The sequence below is a fragment of the Sebastes fasciatus genome, chromosome 9 (assembly GCF_043250625.1).
Source record: "Sebastes fasciatus isolate fSebFas1 chromosome 9, fSebFas1.pri, whole genome shotgun sequence".
Lineage (NCBI taxonomy): Eukaryota > Metazoa > Chordata > Actinopteri > Perciformes > Sebastidae > Sebastes > Sebastes fasciatus.
In genome coordinates, this window is record NC_133803.1 from 731,091 (window position 1) to 749,284 (window position 18,194).

The 18,194-nt window shown below is 43.6% G+C and overlaps 1 protein-coding gene across 3 annotated transcripts in view; it reads right to left on the minus strand.

Annotated features, from left to right (window-relative positions):
• Positions 1-18,194, minus strand: part of LOC141773605 (transmembrane 9 superfamily member 2) — a 45,552-nt gene that overhangs the window by 19,533 nt on the left and 7,825 nt on the right. For all 3 annotated transcript variants that reach the window (XM_074645448.1, XM_074645451.1, XM_074645449.1), the window contains 5 exons: positions 17,507-17,600; positions 10,312-10,439; positions 9,159-9,288; positions 6,255-6,379; positions 1,407-1,518 (listed from right to left, as the gene is read on the minus strand). In XM_074645448.1, coding sequence (XP_074501549.1) covers positions 1,407-1,518; positions 6,255-6,379; positions 9,159-9,288; positions 10,312-10,439; positions 17,507-17,600 — 589 coding nt within the window. The remainder of the gene's footprint in view (positions 1-1,406; positions 1,519-6,254; positions 6,380-9,158; positions 9,289-10,311; positions 10,440-17,506; positions 17,601-18,194) is intronic.

Here is an 18,194-nt window from a genome sequence, read left to right on the forward strand (position 1 = left end):
CTCAAGCCCCCGGGCCCGACCATGTAAAGGGGCCCACGAGGCTCCAGGGGAAAACCATAAAAATATAATTCACAGGGAGAAGTAAAAGCGGGCGCGCAACGGGATGCTCCATGCGCAAAGACGCAACGGCAGTGGTGTTTTTTACTCCGACACAACCTAGATTGAATATCCTACTGCGAGGTCCGGCAGCAGTTGAAGGTCCAATGACATCATTCTGCAAAATAAGTAGCCATGTGCTTTGTTTACAGCTGTGTGCGTTCTGTGCTCAGCCGGTCAAATTCACGACCGTGTAGTGGAAAGCAAAAAAAAAAAATCAAACATGCTAGACTTTCTGTAGGGATATCGTGAGGTGTCGCTGACGTCGCGAGGCGTCCCTGACGTAGCGTCGGTTGTGGTGTACTATGACACACTACACGAGATAAAACGATCGATTGTTGCACACAACACTCATTTATCGTTCCCGATCCGAATCGACACCCTACGATGGCCGTGTCGGGCTATAATCATGCTGATATCGTGTAGTCTGAACCGGACATTAGACCAACGGAATAACATATATGAATTTGGGAAATGGCGTAGTTCGTCTTTAATACAGTGCAAAACATAAATGTTTGGGTGCTTTGAATGTTTAAATATAGCCAAAGTGAAACTAATTGAAACACTCCTCCTAATGCACAAGTTTATTTTGTAGTTTATTTAAGGATTTTCAATATCGTAGCAAAAGAGAAGCTTTTCAGTTGTATAGTGTGTTGTGACCTGTTGCCTTCTGGAGAAGTGTTCCTACAACAGTGTAATACAGTAAACAGTTTGAAATGTTCCTTATGTTTATAATGACAATAGTTGGTCCAGTGGACAAACTGCTGCGTCAGTCCCCAGAAAGAGGACTGTGCCCGCTGGCCAAAGAAAGGGAGGGAAGAGGGTCTCTCGCACGTCCCAAGGTCCGGATGCTCACGTTGGGTCCAACACCTCACAACAGGCCGAGGTCTGAGAACAGAACCTGAAGAAGCCTCTCCTGGTTCTAACCTGCTCCAACTAAAACCAGAGAAGTCTGAATCCTGAAACACCTGATCTTCTCTCGCGCTGCTCTGCTTCAGATTTCTGACTTCCATTTTGAAATAACCAAATGTAGCATTTTGTCTGGATTAAAAGTAGGATTGGATCACCACATCTGCATCCAAATCTTCAGGATCAGAAATCTTTGGATCTGCTTTGAAATACCACATTTTCAGATCAGATAAGAATTTAATCAAATCCAACCCGAATAAATCCTGTGAGATCATTTTTGAAATACCGGTCCCAGAAGAGTCCTGAAGATTGTCCACATTGTCCCTGATATATTTGAGTACTTGGTTTGTGTGTATGAAGTATTACGGTCACTGTTTACAAGACAATACGGCTGTACTAACCACAAAGTTGACAGTGTAGGTGTACGGGATCTCGAACAATCCTATGTGTTTGTTTTTCAGGAACTTAGGCCCTCCAGAACAATCAGGGCTGTCATCATTATTGTTTTCATAGCTGGGCAGAGAAACACAGACAAAAGAAATAGATTAAAGTAGTCCACCAGTTATCACAGTTATGCACAGGCAGATTTGATCACACTACAAGCAGAACATACAAGAACGCTAATAAATACCACACTACTGTACTAGTCTGTGGAACAAACCAGAGCTCTGTTAGCATCCCCAAATGTAAAGCAACATAATAAGCTTAATAACTGACATCTACATTTGGACTAGATCCAATCAAATCAGACACACAATCATACACAGTACAAAGTACTGACATTAGTAGGTGCCTAGCTCCAGAACGCATCTAACAAATAGATCAAAAAAATGAAACAGTGACACAATGAAACAATATAACCAGTGGGGAGTTTCAGAAAATAATATAAATTAAAGCTGCAAGCATTGATGAACAGGCCCTCGCCCCTTTGCCCACGAAGGGGGTTCCTGCTGCCATGCATTTCCATGAAAGTCAGACACTGCACGCAACAGTTAGAGGGTATTTTGTGCTTGGAGCGCGTGGCGCCCAAGACTCTTATAAAACATGCCAAGTTCGGTGCAGATTGGACAATGTATTGTCAATTTACAACAACTTCCTGTTTCCTGTAGATGGCGCTATGACTATCACTCATAATGACAAATATATGTCTTTAGGCCTGGGCTCTTATCCAGCTTGTAAAATTTGGGGCAGATTGGACTATGTAAAGTCAAGTTACAACAGCCTCCTGTATCATGTCGAAACATCGAAATTTGGCACGCCGTTTGAAACGCCGTTTGGCGAAAACACCAAAACTTTATAATTTAGCACCGTGAAGGTGTTGAGATTCTCCTGCCCGACTTTGAGATGGATCTCTTCAATCCTTTAGGAGGAGGATTTATTTCCATACCTCTAACGTGATAAAATGGCGTCTTCTCACATGACCTATGACATCAACGTTTGAGCTATCAAACATTCCTTCGCAATTTAGCGTCGCATTTGTTTGAGGGTTATACTACCAAAGCAAATCCAATTAACTCTCTAGGAGGAGTATGTAAAAGTATGCATAAAATACATGAAAAACGGCATCAAAATGGCCGACTTCCGGGTTGGTGGAGCTAATGAAACCCAATGAGGAATATGTCTGAAATAATGAGCAGGATGTGCCTACCAAATTTCATGAATATAGGATCAACTTTGTCCAAACTATGGCCTTCCTCGTATTAGAGGCCAACGCCCGAGCCCAATCAATACAGAACTTTGCAATTTTCACCAGTTCTGATGCGTATTTCAATTTTTGTGAGTTTTGGTGCATCTTAAGCACCTCAAAAATGCGATCTCGCAGTGAAAAAATAATCTTCCGAAAAATAATAGGTTTCCTCGGGCCCTAATTAAAGCTGTGCAGTTCCGTGACTATCGGACACTGAGCTCACGAGTTAGATAGTATTTAGTACACTATTATATATATAGTACAGTATAGTATAGTATAGTATACCATTATATAATATATCTTTCTGTGTCATGGTGACGCATGCAAATTGCCCGCCTTGCCATGGCAACTGCGTTCCATTAAAACTAAAAAGCTTTGCAGTTTGGCATCGTGAAGGTCTTTAGGTTCTGCTGACCAAATCTGATGTCGATCTGTTGAGTCCTCTAGGAGGGTTTTAGAAAAAGAAAAAAAAAACTGTAAAGTGCCAAAAATGGTGTATTGTCACATGACCTTTTGACATTATCGTTCAAGGTATCGACTATTCCTTCACAATTTAGCATCAAATTAGTCGGAGGGGTATACCAACCAAATTAGAAATTAATCTGATAATCCCTTTTAGAGGAGTTTGATACATTATATATCATAAATATGTATGTATGTATGTATGCATGTATGTATGTATGTATATAAACTGGAAAAAGAAAGTACGGAAACTTGTGTTTGGTGGATTATTTCTCTGTTACAATGCTAATGGTCATTGTATTTTACATGGTTGGAAAGCCTGTTTATTTACCTTCGCAATGATGTCCAACTTGTAAGGATCATGCATTTGTGGGATGAGCAGCACAGCTGGTTATGTGGGCAGCGCCCAAGAAAAATGTTCCAAAATGCTCCGTCAATGGTAAACAGTGTATTCTCCTGTTGGTATTGACTCTTGTTTTGAGTTGTTTGGTGGATTGGATGATTGAACTCTCTATCAGTAACAAGGAACAAACAAGACATATTGGCTATTTTACACTTTATTCATTTAATACACCGTCAGGAGCCTCAGTAGCGGTGGAAGATCCATACGCAGCCACAACAGCCTGGCACCTCCTCCTCATGCTGGTCACCAACCTGGTCACACGTTGCTGTGGGATGGCGTTCCATTCCTCAACCAGCATTTGTTGCAGGTCAGCCAGCGTGGTTGTGTTGGTCACTCTAACACGTACAGCACGCCCAAGCTGATCCCACAAGTGTTGAATTGGGTTGAAGTGTGGACTCTTGGCAGGCCGTTCCATTCTCTCTACTCCCACATTGTGGAGGTAGTCTGTGATAACCCTGGCTCTGTGGGGGCGAGCGTTGTCATCTTGGAGGATGAAGTTAGGTCCCAGATTGTGGAGATATGGGATCGCCACTGGCTGCAGAATCTCATCCCGATATCTCACTGCATTGAGATGGCCTTCAATGATGACAAGCCTTGTTTTGCCAGTGAGGGAGATAACCCCCAAACCATGACACTGCCCCCACCAAAAGCTGTTACTCCATCGGTGCAACAATCAGCATAGCGTTCTCCACGTCGTCTCCGTACTTTGACCCTGCCATCCAACTTTGGCAGACAGAACCTGGACTCATCACTGAACATGACATTCCCCCACATGTTCAGGTTCCATTGTCTGTGTTGTCGACACCAGCGCAAACGGGCCTGACGGTGAAGGGCAGTCATTGCAGGCTTCCTGGTAACCTTATGAGAATACACTGTTTACCATTGGCAGAGCATTTTGGAACATTTTTCTTGGGCGCTACCCACATAATCAGCTGTGCTGCTCATCCCACAAATGCATGATCCTTACAAGTTGGACATCATTGTGAAGGTAAATAAACAGGTTTTCCAACGATGTAAAATACAATGCCAGTTAAAGCTGCAAGCAGCAATGAACGGGCCCTCGCCCCCGCGGGCACGTCTGGGGAACGCGCACGTCGGGGAACACGCTGTCGTGGCACGTATATGTCTTCAGGCCAGGACTATTATCAAGCTTGAGAAGTTTGGGGCAGCTGGGACTAGGCAAAGGCAAGTAACAACAGCCTACTGTTTCATGGCGAATGGCTCAAAATGGCCGCCACGCCACGGTCAGGTCGTTAAGTGAAAACTCACCATTTTGATGACTTTTCATCCTCAAGGTCTTAAGATGGTCCTGACCAAATTTCAAATTGATCTTATTAAATCTGTAGGAGGAGTTCGTTAAAGTACGCGGCCTATAAAACGCTAAAAATTACATGAAATCCAATATGGCCGACTTCTGGGTGGGCGGAGCTAATGAAACCCAATGAGGAATATGTTTCAAATGATGAGTGGGATATGCATACCAAATTTCATGAATATCGGATCAACTTTGACAAAGTTAAGATTTCAACGCGTTAGGGGGCGCTATAGAGCCGGCTAAACACACTGAGCCTAATGGCTATACATTTACATAAAGTTCACAGGTGTCTATCATTTTGCCAAATTTCATGAGATTCCGAGTACATCAAGGTATGTTCACAAGAAACAAGACATAAGGGGGCGCTAGAGAGCCAACATGCCACGCCCAAGCAAAATTTCACCACTAAAATAAAGTAATTACCAGTTTGGATGTGCGTGTAAAGTTTCATAATTTTTTGTGCATCCTAATGTCTTCAAATATGCGTTCGTAAATTTTAAAATCACGCAGGAAGTCCAACATGGCTGACTTCCTGTTGGCCGAAAAAATCTCAAAAACATTTAATCCAAGTATAAGGGCGTGAGCAATGACATACTTGAATTTCGTGAAGATCAAAGAAACTTTCTCTGAAAAACTGCGTACGTTAGGGGGCGCTATGGAGCCCCCTGGAGACACCCGAGCCCAGTCACTACAGAACTTTGAATTTCCCACCAGTTCTGACGCATACTCCACTTTTGGTGAGTTTTTGGGGATGGCTAAGGTCCCAAAAAGGCGATATTCCAGCAGAAAAAGAATAATAATCCTTAGAAAAACAATAGGTTCCTTGCACTTCGTGCCAGGACACCGTTGGGGTCCTGGCACTTTCGTGCTCGGGCCCTAATTAGCATTGTAACAACAGAGAAATAATCCACCAAACACAAGTTTACTAACTTTGTTTTTCCAGTATATATATGTATACAAATTGTACAAACAAAAGTTAAAATGGCTGACTTCCTGTTGGGCGGAGCAAATTAAAGCTGATGGGAAATATGTCTGAAATGATGAGAACAATGTGGATAACAAATTTCGGGAATATCGGAGCAACTATATCCAAACTGAGGCCTTCCACGCATTAGGGTCATGCCCGAGCCCAATCACTGCAGAAGCAGTTCTGAAGTGTACGACAATTTTGGTGAGTTTTCGAGCATCCCAAGCCCCTCAAAAATGCGATTGCGCAGCAGAATAATAATCTCAACAAAAACAATAGGTCGTGCTTGGGCCTTAATAATAATATATATAAGGGGTGAAGATGACATCAGTGTGACAGGTGAATGAATTATAAAGTTTATGTAAAGTCACTGGTTCCATATCATAGATAGCTCTATACCAGCTAAAATTGTCACCTTTTGGGTTCAATCTTTGCAGCCACCAGTCGTGCTCCCAGTTGTTCATGCTCAACGATGTGGTAATGGATGGTGATGTCCACGTGGTTAAAGATGTAGAAAGAATCCTTTTCATTAAAGTTGGACTGGAAAACAAAACCGAGACACAAAGGATCAAAGCATAGACATATGCACTGTATAATAATGACTTATTACAGTAACATCTATGTGTAGGATATAAACTATTCTGACTTTCGGGACTGAGACAAGTGCTAGTATCAAAAAAGACCCTGTGGCAGACAGTGGTGCATGCCACTGATCTTGTTTCTACCTCCCAACAAATGTAACCCACAGACACTGAAATGGCCTTAAACCCCCCAGTGTTACAGTGTCAATATCTCACTGATGCTGATGTATCAGGACTCACTGTCTAATCATTTTTATACAGAATCTCATGAATTACTAGCCTATGTTTGATTGATGCAGATTTGACTTAGGCCCTGTTCAGACCTGGTATTAAAGGAACAGTGTGTAACATTTCAGGGGACCTATTTTCAGAAATAGAAAATAATATTCATAACTATTGTTTTCTTTAGTGTATAATCACCTGCAACTAAGAATCATCATGTTTCCGTTAGCTTAGGTGGAGTCCTTCATATCTACATAGGGAACGGGTCCTCTTCACGGAGGTGTAGTGGCTAGAAGGAAGCCCGCAAACTGGGGAAACGCTCACTAGACTGTAAAGGTTAGCATTGCTCTCAAATAGTTTTCAATTCAATTCAATTCAATTTATTTTTGTATAGCGTCAAATCACAACAGAAGTTATCTCAAGATGCTTCATATATAGAGCAGGTCATAGACCGTACACCATAAATAGTTAAGGTTTGGAATTGACCTTGAATAGTTAAGGTTGGAATAGATCATCAGGCAGTGAGTCTCACAAAACTTTTTGCAAGTTTTTGCAGATTTTGGATCAGATTTCGCAATTTGCGGGACAGGACCTTCACGGAGTCTGCCATGTTGCTCCTCCATGTTTCTACAGAAGCCCAGACCGGACAAACCAAACTCTGGCTGTAGAGAGAGTTTTTACGTAACCAGAAGGCCACCATAGTTCTTCGACACGCTTGTGAAACTGCGGTAACATGAGCCAACATGAGTAATATGAGTGCAAAACCGTGGTACCTCCAGCTGCCGTCTGACTTCTGTTGCTCCTAAAGTAGAGTTATTATGGTATGGATGGCCTCTGAGCGAGGTGAACGGCGTTACCATGGTTTTGCACTTGTGCACATTACCGCAGTCCTGGAAAAGGAGGAGTGAGTGGAGGGATATTCAGTTGGTTGCAATCTTTAACTACAACACTAGATGTCACCAAATCCTACACACTGTACCTTTAACATGAGATCGGATCTTTCAGACCACATTCAGAGGTATCAGTGTGTAGTGAATGTGTCCTGGGCTACATTAAGTACCGCCTACTCTACTGACTTCTCGCTGGGATCCGCGGGGCTCTGAGCTCCTCAGGTGAATAGACAGACAGACATGAGCGCTGGTCTGCCTCGCGGCATGGAAACGGCCTCTGTGCTCTACTGTATCCTGTCGGTACATCTGTATTTTATTAAAATATATCTGATCTGTAGGCTATGTATCAGCCTTTACACACATGGATCACAACAACACATATGTAAGGATGCTGTTTGTTGATTTCAGTTCTGCTTTCAACACAATAATTCCACACAAACTGGTTCAAAAACTGAGCAACTTGGGCTTAGGCAGTTCACTGAGCACATGGGTGCTGGACTTCCTCAGGAACAGACCCCAGTGTGTCAGGATGGGCGACTACACCTCAACCACTCTGACCCTGAGCACTGGAACACCACAGGGGTGCGTCCTCAGTCCTTTTCTCTACTCCCTCTTCACATATGACTGCTCAACTATTCACCCCACTAACACCATGGTAAAATTTGCAGACGACACTGCTGTAGTAGGACTGATAACCAACAACAACGAGACAGCCTACAGGGAGGAGATCCAACATCTGACACAATGGTGTTCCATAACAACCTGGATTTAAACACAACTAAAACAAAAGAAATGATAATAGACTTCAGGAGAGCAAGACGGGTGGAGCACTTTGCCCTCTGCGTACGCGGAGAGGAGGTAGAGAGGGTGGACTGCTTCACGTACCTCGGAGTCTACATTTCAGCTGACCTCACCTGGTCCAAAAACATCTCTCATCAGGTGGGGAAGGCCCAGCAGAAGCTGAAGCAGGCTCACCTTCCTCAACACCTGCTGATTAATTTCTATCGGGCAACCATTGAGAGCCTTCTGACCTACTGCTGCACTGTTTGGTTTGCTAGCTGCACAGTAGAGGACAGGAGGGACCTGCAGCAGGTGGTGAGGATGGCAGAAAAAGTGATTGGGACCACATTACCCCCCCTCAGTGACCTATACGCCTCCGGAAGGAGATAAAGGACAATTAAAACACACACAAACAGACTACGAAATAGCTTTTACCCACAGGCTGTCAAGTGTGTAGAACCCCCCCCCCAAAGGCTGAGGACACTAGCAGCTGAACCATAATCATGACACCTGCACTTTATGATCCATTTATTTGTCTACTTTGTGATTTGAATGTTTTTATGTTTGCTTTTAATGTTTGCATTTACTGCAAAGAGCTGCTAAACTATTTTTCGTTGTTTTCAATGACAATGACAATAAAGTCTCTATTCTATTCTATTCTATTCTATATCTACAGACTATCAGACTAGACACGGGGAGTGCATTATTATCAGACTGTCAGAGATGTTTTTGTTCCGGTGCTACGCACGGAGCTGACACTGGCCCGCTCTCTGAAGCTCTGCCAGGTGTGAACAGGGCCTTATCCTGTTAAAGAGGGATTTGTGTATCCATGTGTGAACAACTCACATTGACCACGCAGGCATCTTTGGGTCGACCTGCTTCTGTGACATAACAGCCGATAGGGAAACCAGGATTACAGAACTTCTGTCCATCTTCAACATCATAGCACCAGGTAACCGGCATGTTATCCACAATCCTTCACACACAAACACACAAAAAAAGCCTGTGATACTCACCAATGTACACAGCATACACTGACAACAGCGTACCAAACTTGGTATTTTGCATGCTTCCTGCCACAGACCTACTGACAGGGCTTGTATGCTTCAAGGGGATATATCATGAAAAACTATATTTTCTGTGTTGTTTACATCCATCTGGGTATCTGGAGTGTATACTGTAATACATATATACTGATCAGCCATAACATTGAGACCACTGACAGGTGAAGTGAATCTCCAGAACTGCAGCTGTTGTGGGATGTTCCCGGTCTGCAGTGGTCAGGACCTACCAAAAGTGGTCCAAGGAAGAAAAAAACGGTGAACCGGCGACAGGGTCAGACCCGAGGCTCATTGATGCACGTGGGGAGCATCCGATCCACTAGAAGAGCTACTGGAGCTCAAACTGCTGAACAAGTTAATGCTGGTTCTGATAGAAAGGTGTCAGAAGACACAGTGAGGAGCAGTTTGTTGCGTCAGGGTGCCCGTGCGCATCAGAACTTGACCACGGAGCAATGGAAGAAGGTGGCCCGGTCTGATGAATCACGTTTTCTTTTACATCGTGTGGCTGGCCGGGTGCGTGTGCGTCACTTATCTGGGGAAGACATGGCACCAGGATGCACTATGGGAAGAATGCAAGCTGGCGGAGGCAGTGTGATGCTTTGGGCAATGTTCTGCTGGGAAACCTTGGGTCCTGCCATTCATGTGGATGTTACTTTGACACGTACCACCTACCTAAACATTGTTGCTGACCAAGTACACCCCTTCATGGAAACGGTATTCCCTAATGGCAGTGTCCTCTTTCAGCAGGATAATGCGCTGGTGGTCATAATGTTATGGCTGATCGGTGTATATTCAAATAAGGACAACTGATTAAACCAACTTATCCGCCTCCATGGATAGATGGATAGATGGATAGATGGATAGATGGATAGATGGATAGATGGATAGATAGACGGATAGATGGATAGATGGATGGAGAGTCAGTGAGTCATACATACCAGTGATGCTGGTAGTTGAGTAACATGCCTTTCTTGAGGAAGTCCAGCTTGGCCTTGTCTGCTGGGTTGTTGGTGTCGTAAGATCTGGTACACACCTTCTGACACACCGCAGGTTTCTTAAACTCAAACTGACACACAGGACACCGTCAGAATGGGTGTGCTTTGGCTCCCTAACAATTGGGTTTTGTTTGCTTGCCATCATTGATATTAACAATGCATCATTCGCCACTGTAAACATTTTTTCAACAAAACAAAGAAATTCAATTCGAAAAACACAAAAATTACAATATAACACAGATATTAGTCTCTGTTGGGAGATAGTAGGCTCGTTGGATATGAGCCAGGCCTGCGCAGAATCCATCAGCAGCAATTTCCGTGCAATGTATGCCGGTTAGATTGGTGTCCGACTTGATGCCGACTTGCTCTGACGTCGTGCACACGTGGGCAACAATAACCTCACGAGATCGAGGCGGCCGCAGTTTTTAGAGCCAGGGGCCGCAGCTGCTCTCCACCGACTGCAAGACCCAGGGCATTATGGGAAACGCCTGGCTGTCTCCTGATCCGAGAGCTGATTGGCTCTTAGTTTTGACAGCTGACAGCAGACACCACGTGTTGTAGAAAGTCACAACTTCCTAAGTAACTGTAATATTTAACACTAGATGTAGGTTATTAGTCTCTGTTGGGCAATGAAGGTTTCATCTGTTAACAAACATCTTGTGTGGTTGATAATAATAATAATAATAATAATAATAATATTAATAATAATAATAATGAAGGTCTGCCTGATCTCGTCTACGTTCGAGGCGAGGAGCAGTTCATCTCCAACGAGCCTAATATGTTCCCTTGTCATACCATACGATACGATACGATACGATACAATACAACTTTATTGTCAGTTTGCACTGAAATTCATTTTGCATCCATAGGCAGCTCAGTTTGAGAAAAAGTACTCATACAATAGACATACTGTTACCATAGACAGATAGACAAGTAAGACCCATCAGACAAAAAAAAACAAAAAAAACATCACAATTATTCATATATAATCCATTACAAAAATGACCATCTGTCCTCTGGATTTACATGTCTTTAGCAGCACATTAATTATTATTTAGCAACAAGATGGACTGATGGACAAAAGCGTTCTTTAGCCTGATGCGATTAAATGTAGGGACTCTGAATCGCCTCTTGGAGGGTAGAAGTTGATATTCCCCATTTAAAACACGTAAGGGATCAGAAGACATGCTGTTGGCCAGTCTGAGCATACTCTGGTTGTGAGCTGCTTGAACGGAGGCTGCCACAGGTTGGCCAATGATCTTCGCGCAGATTTTGATTTGGCTATAAAGTTTAGTTTTAAGTTTTACAGAGAGACTACTGAGCCAGGCTGTGCTGCAGTACAACAGGACACTCTGAATCACTGATCTGAAAAATAATCTGGCTACTGGCTCCAAATGATCTGAGTCTGCGAAGAAAGTATATGTGCTGCTGTATCTTCTTACAGGTGAATTCAATGTAAGGGTCCATGATAGGGTGGAGTGTATCATAACTCCCAGGTATTTGTATGAAGAGACCTGTTTAATTTCTACATTGTGAATTGTAACTGGAGGCAGCTGACAGTCAGGAGGAAGGCCAAAAATGATTTCTTCTGTCTTACTAGTGTTGATGATAAGAGCGTTTTTGTCACATCATTCAATCAGCCAGGCGACATTACACTGATGCAAACTGAGGTCATCGCTGTCAGTCAGCAGAGAAATTAAGGTGGAATCATCAGAGTACTTTAACAGACATTGGTTGGGCAACACTGGTCGTACAATCAGCAGTGTACAAAGTAAATAACACAGGTGAACTAATGCATCCTTAAGGTGCTCCAACATTAGTCCTGATGGAGGAAGAGAGTGTGTCATTTACTTTTACTCGCTGTATTCTGTTTGTAAGAAATGAATTGTACCAATGAATGAGGTTTGGGTTGAACTGTAACTGAATCATTTTGGACAGAAGCACATCAGGCTGGATTGAGTTAAAAGCTGAGGAGAAATCCAGGAAAAGAACTCTGGCAAATCTTTTTGATTGGTCATGGTGTTTGGAGAGAAGATGCACAAATTGGAAAGGATCCTGTGCATTATCTATTTCTCAGTTGAGATGACGGACCATAATCTTCTCAAGTGACTTCATGATAACAGATGTGAGTGCTATTGGCCAAAAATCATTACACTCCTTAGGACAGTGTTTTTTGTGGAGAGGTTCAATATGTGATGTCTTCCAAGCTAGTGGAATGGTGTGAGTGTCGACAGAGAGTTAAAAGATAGGCTGCCAAACGGGGGCAAATTCCCTGGCAAAAGATTTCAAAACAAGAGCACTGCTCGAGTCAGGGCCAAGAGCTTTCCTTGAGTTGGCACGTTGGAAAATGCTCCTGACTTCATCCACAGTAATGACAATCCTATCTGCACTAGTGGGTGTGCTATTCTTGAGAAGATCTGCACATTTCTCAGGATAGCGGGCAGAGTCAAACCGAGTGAAGAACCTATTTAGCTCATTTGCAGACACAAGTTCATTGTTTGTCACCATAGGTTTGTTAGAGGATGACATTCCCGTCATCCTCCTCATAGTGTCCCAGATTCTTTTAGGGTTGTTGGCTTTAAAGTTCTCCTCTAGACGCTGTCTGTGTGCCTGTTTGGCATCCCTGAGTTCCTTCTTTAAGTCTCTTTCCACCTGTTTGAGTTTGACAGAGTCTTTGTTTTTAAATGCCAATTTCCTGGTGTTGATGTTTCTTTTAATGTCTTTAGTCACATACAGTTTATTATTTGGGTAGATTTTTATCCTTTTGGTGTGAATAACCAGTTGTACACAGAAGTTAATATAGTCCGTAGTTACAGCAGTGGTTTCATCGAGGGAATTACTGTGAAATGTTTCCCAGTCAGTACCATCAAAGCATGCTGCAAAGCTCTTCCCTACTTTCAGGTGCCCACAACCTGACTTCTCTCTCCTCTGGCTTACTACTTCTTAGTTTTGCTTTATAAGTTGGAATCAAATGCACAACGTTATGATCAGAGTTTGCAACAGGAGGTCTGATTCTAATAATAATAATAATAATAGCTTGGATTTATATAGCGCCTTTCATGAAACCCAAGGACGCTTAACAAAGACATAAATAAACACAACAAATGTAACAGAAGCTAGAGGCCATAGGCCTTGGTGAAGAGGTGGGTTTTGAGGAGTCTTTTGAAGGTGTCCAGAGATGGTGCGTTGCGGAGCTCTATGGGGAGAGAGTTCCAAAGTGTGGGGGCTGTCACACTGAAGGCTCTGTCCCCAAAAGTTCTCATTCTTGTGTGAGGGATGGAGAGCTGACCCGTGCCTGAGGATCTAAGGTTCCGGGGCTGTGTGTAAGGGTGGAGGAGGTCAGATAAATACTGAGGAGCCAGGGCGTTGAGGGATTTGTAGGTGAGGAGGAGGATTTTGTAGGTGATGCAGGACTTGACCGGGAGCCAGTGGAGGTGGATGAGGGTGGGGGTGATGTGCTGCCAGGGCTTGGTGCGGGTGAGAACCCTGGCAGCCGAGTTTTGCACATACTGGAGCCTGTCCAGGGCTTTGCTGGGAACCCCGGACAGAACTCCATTGCAGTAGTCCAAACGGGAGGTGACGAAAGCGTGGATGAGGGTTTCTGCCACAAAGTCAGAGAGTGATTGCCGGAGACGTGAGATGTTTTTGAGGTGGAAGAAGGCGGATTTGGTGATGAACCTGATATGAGACTGGAATGATAGTGTTGGGTCCAGGATGACACCCAGGTTGCGGACTTCCGAGGATGGGGAGAAGGAACAGCCGTCGACGTCCAGGTGGAGATCTCCAACCTTCCGGAGCAGGGCCTTGGGAGCCACAACCATGAGCTCGGTTTTGTTGCTGTTGAGTTTTAGGAAGTTAGATGACATCCAGATTTTTATTGCATGTAGGCAGTTTACAAGTGACTGTGGGGGTAGCTGGGTGGATGGTTTGGTGCTGAGATATAGTTGTGTGTCATCAGCATATGAATGAAAGCTGAGACCGTGGTGGCGGATGATCTGACCAAGGGGGAGCATGTAGATGGTGAAGAGGAGGGGTCCCAGCACAGAGCCTTGAGGTACGCCATGGTTGACTGGGGCCGGGGTGGAACTGGAGTCTCTGATGGTGACAAACTGTTTTCTGTTTGTGAGGTAGGACTGAAACCAGGAGAGAGCTGAACCGGTGAGGCCAAGGTAGTCAGATAGGCGGGTGAGGAGGATGGTGTGGGAGACTGTGTCGAAGGCAGCCGAGAGGTCCAGGAGGATGAGGATGCTGATGTGACCAGAATCTGCAGCGATGAGGAGGTCATTTGAGATTTTGATGAGGGTGGTCTCTGTGCTGTGGTGTGGTCTGAAGCCAGATTGAAACGTTTCGTAGAGCTCATGGTTGGCCATATGTTGATGGAGTTGGGCGGCCACTGCTCTTTCCAGAATTTTACTCAGGAAAGGAAGGTTGGAGATCGGTCGGTAGTTGTTGCTGTCATCCCGGTCCAGACCTGGCTTTTTGAGGATGGGAGTGACTGATGCCATCTTGAGGCTGTCGGGTACAAGACCAGATGCCAAGGAGGAGTTGATGATGTTCACCATAATGGGGCACAGGGCAGGTAGGCACGCCTTGACCAACAGGATTCTGGATTCATAAGCCATTTTAACATTTACATAACATTTATCTAGGATGATGTGTAACCAAGTTGCAATGACACACATCATCCCCATAAAGGAACCCACAACAGCTCTATCTATTCAGCAAAGACATACAGTACACCTGAGATGTTTTTAGCCCAGTTTAGCACAAAGATGGGGAGAAGCAGGTGTCAACTTTTAGTCAAGCTCTATCAAATTTAAACAAGACTAGGTGGAAACCTAGTACTGTATACGGCTGGACCATGTACTTTATGTTCAATGTGCAAAATTGTGGCCAAATTGTTAGATGGATAATCAGTGGTGTCTATAATGCAAATTCATGGATATTAAATGCCCATCTGCAATGTTCTGTAGTGATCCCAGTAATATTTGTTCTTAAAGTGTACTGAAGTAGCAGATCACATGACATGGTTAAGCTATGTTTGCTTTGTTTGTATGCTAGCTATGAAAGCCTCCTCAGGATGTAATTGAGGACTGTCCATGCCAAAAAATGGAGACAGTAAAGTAGATACAATACGTATTTATAGGGAAAAATGTTACCACCGGACCACTGTTGCGCTTATTCAATTTGAACTCACTCGTTTTAGGGCTAGCCCTGCCCACACTATTGCTCTGTCTTAAGAACACAAGTATGTCCAAGCACAATGTGATAAACATTTAATGTTTAAGTATGGCATGACAGCTGCCCAAAAGTGAAGCCACAACATGTCAATCGCCCCCTGGTGGCTGGCTGGCTGCAGTTATAGAGCAGACATACAGCCCGACATAGTGGCCCAAACTACAAGTCAAAGCATACGTCACAAACGTTTTTTTCCAAAGATGGTTTCTGTCGCTTTAGGTAGTTCTTATCATTCATAACTGATTTGTGTTCAAGTGTTCATTTTTTTTATCAGTTTGGTTCTAATTAGTTATTTGATACTATAAAAAGGGGGTGAGACGTCATCAGCTGTCCAACTGCTTATCATACACCAAAGATGTTTGTCTCTGTTCCGTCTCTTCCACTGGTTCATCATTTATGAATGCTCTATACCCTGTAATGAAGCTACTATTGTTATTATGTACATGAGTCTGCACTCTTTATCAGGCAAACAGTTAACATAACATCAGGAGGTCCTTTGAATCTTGTACAGTTTTCCCATATATTGCTGGATAACCCATTTTTCATATATTAAAAATATTTTCTTTTGGAACTATTTGTTTTTTTGACGTGTCTCACTGAAATTGATTATCTAGAAAGTTTTGTTTGACGCGTCGACCATGATGTCTGCGTGATACCAGTATTCCTTACCCTCAAGTTAACCCCTAAAGCCCGTGGCACATATACAACATCAGGAGCGCGTGGCGGCTGCGTGCCGTGGTGGCTGCGTGATACATGCGTCTGGTGTTCACACCAGCTGCGTGTCGGCTGCTCAGAATAAAAGCCTCGTGTTAACAAATGAAGGGATTCTGTCCACAGAAAAAACACCTTAGGGCTTTTATTTCGAAATGAAAGCCGGAAGTGTTGATTTAAACCCCATACTTTATCAATTCATGGAGCTCTCCAAGTGATTGCAGGTTCATCAGCACTGACTGCTCATATTTCACAATAAAAGCCTCGTGTTAACAAATGAAGGAATTCTGTCTATAGAAAAAAACGCCTGAGGGCTTTTATTTTGAAATGAAAGCAGGAAGTGTTTATTTAAAAATAAGTCTTTACTATTTTTCATCTCCGTAACATATTCTACAGATAGACCTCGAAACTGTAGTAAAGTCTTGCTGGTATGATGTTAATATACAGTCAATAGATCACCTTCACTGTCTGTGACATATTCTACAGATGTCTAGACATGCAAACTGTATTAATGTAGCTGATATGATGTTAATATACTGTCACTAGATCACTTTCACTATCTGTTGCTGCGAGATGCAGCTGAGATGCGCGTGGCACACGTCAAAAATAGGCGAGACCTCTATTCTATAAAAGACACGCAGCTTTTATCGCGTCTCATGCGTGTCTCATGTGGGCAGTGTGGCTGCTCTAACCTGTTAACAGGGACGCCGAAATAAAAAACAACACGCCACACAGCCGCCACGCGCTCCTGACTGTATGTGTGTCCACGCTGTAACAGTGTTAGGCAAGTCACTCATGAAGAGTAATCAGTTTGTTTTCACTTATTACCCCTTTAAAAAAGTAATAATATTACTTAACTTATTACTTGCTATCAAAAGTAATTAGTTACGGTACTCATTATATTACTATATTAATTTTGCTAACTCAACTGAACCACCAACCTTGTGATTAATGGACTACCCGCTCTGACCCCCCCTGAGCCACAGCCGCCCATCCACCCCAGCTATAATCCAGTTTTCTGCACCTGGTCTAAAAATAAAGGATTGCATCTGCAAACAACTATCTGTGTTTATTTTGTGTACGTAAACACAGCCAATGAAAGCGCTTCATTCATGAAATTCAATTTCACCTCAACAGTGTGAGTGTGTGAGTCAGTGTTTCAGTGTTTGTTGCTGTAAATGTATCTTACCTTGTATGGTGAGGGTTCAATCCTCTCCCCAAAAAGAACCTGGCCCAGATTCTCTGATGGACGTTTCATTGTTTTCTCTGAGCAGAAGTCAAACCTGCACAAACAGGAGGCAAACTGTTCAAAGTGTTGCTGCAGAATACATAGAACTACACAACACCTCTATTCTCCATTACACACCACATTCAGTAACTTGTTATCTGGTTTAAGGGTTTCCAGATGACCGGGGGAACTCCCAACAGATGAGAAGTACATTAATACAGATACACTGTTGAAACTCCCTGAATTCTGTTTGAAATTAGACCCCACTTGAATGAAATAAGGCAACTGCTGCTGCATGGTTGTCCATAGGCTGAAACTTGTAATCATGCTGAAATGTTTTCAACAGTTTGATGTTCCATGTCCATTGCTTTGGAAGGCTGAGCCACATCGGATCAAATTCCTGATCCCTCTCTCAAAGCAGACAACCAGCGAGGCAGTCATCACCTTTGTCAAGGCTGGAGAAAGGCTGCAGCTGCCACCACAGCCACCACAGCCACCAGGGGGGCTCCTTGCTGCAGCACAGGACTAGCAGCTGAAGGTCAACCTTGGGAGACAGCTCAGATTCCCAGACACCATCGCAGTGACTACACCACAGCTGGAGCTGACTGTTCCTTGGGAAGACCGGATGGAGGAGGCCTTTGAGAAGAAG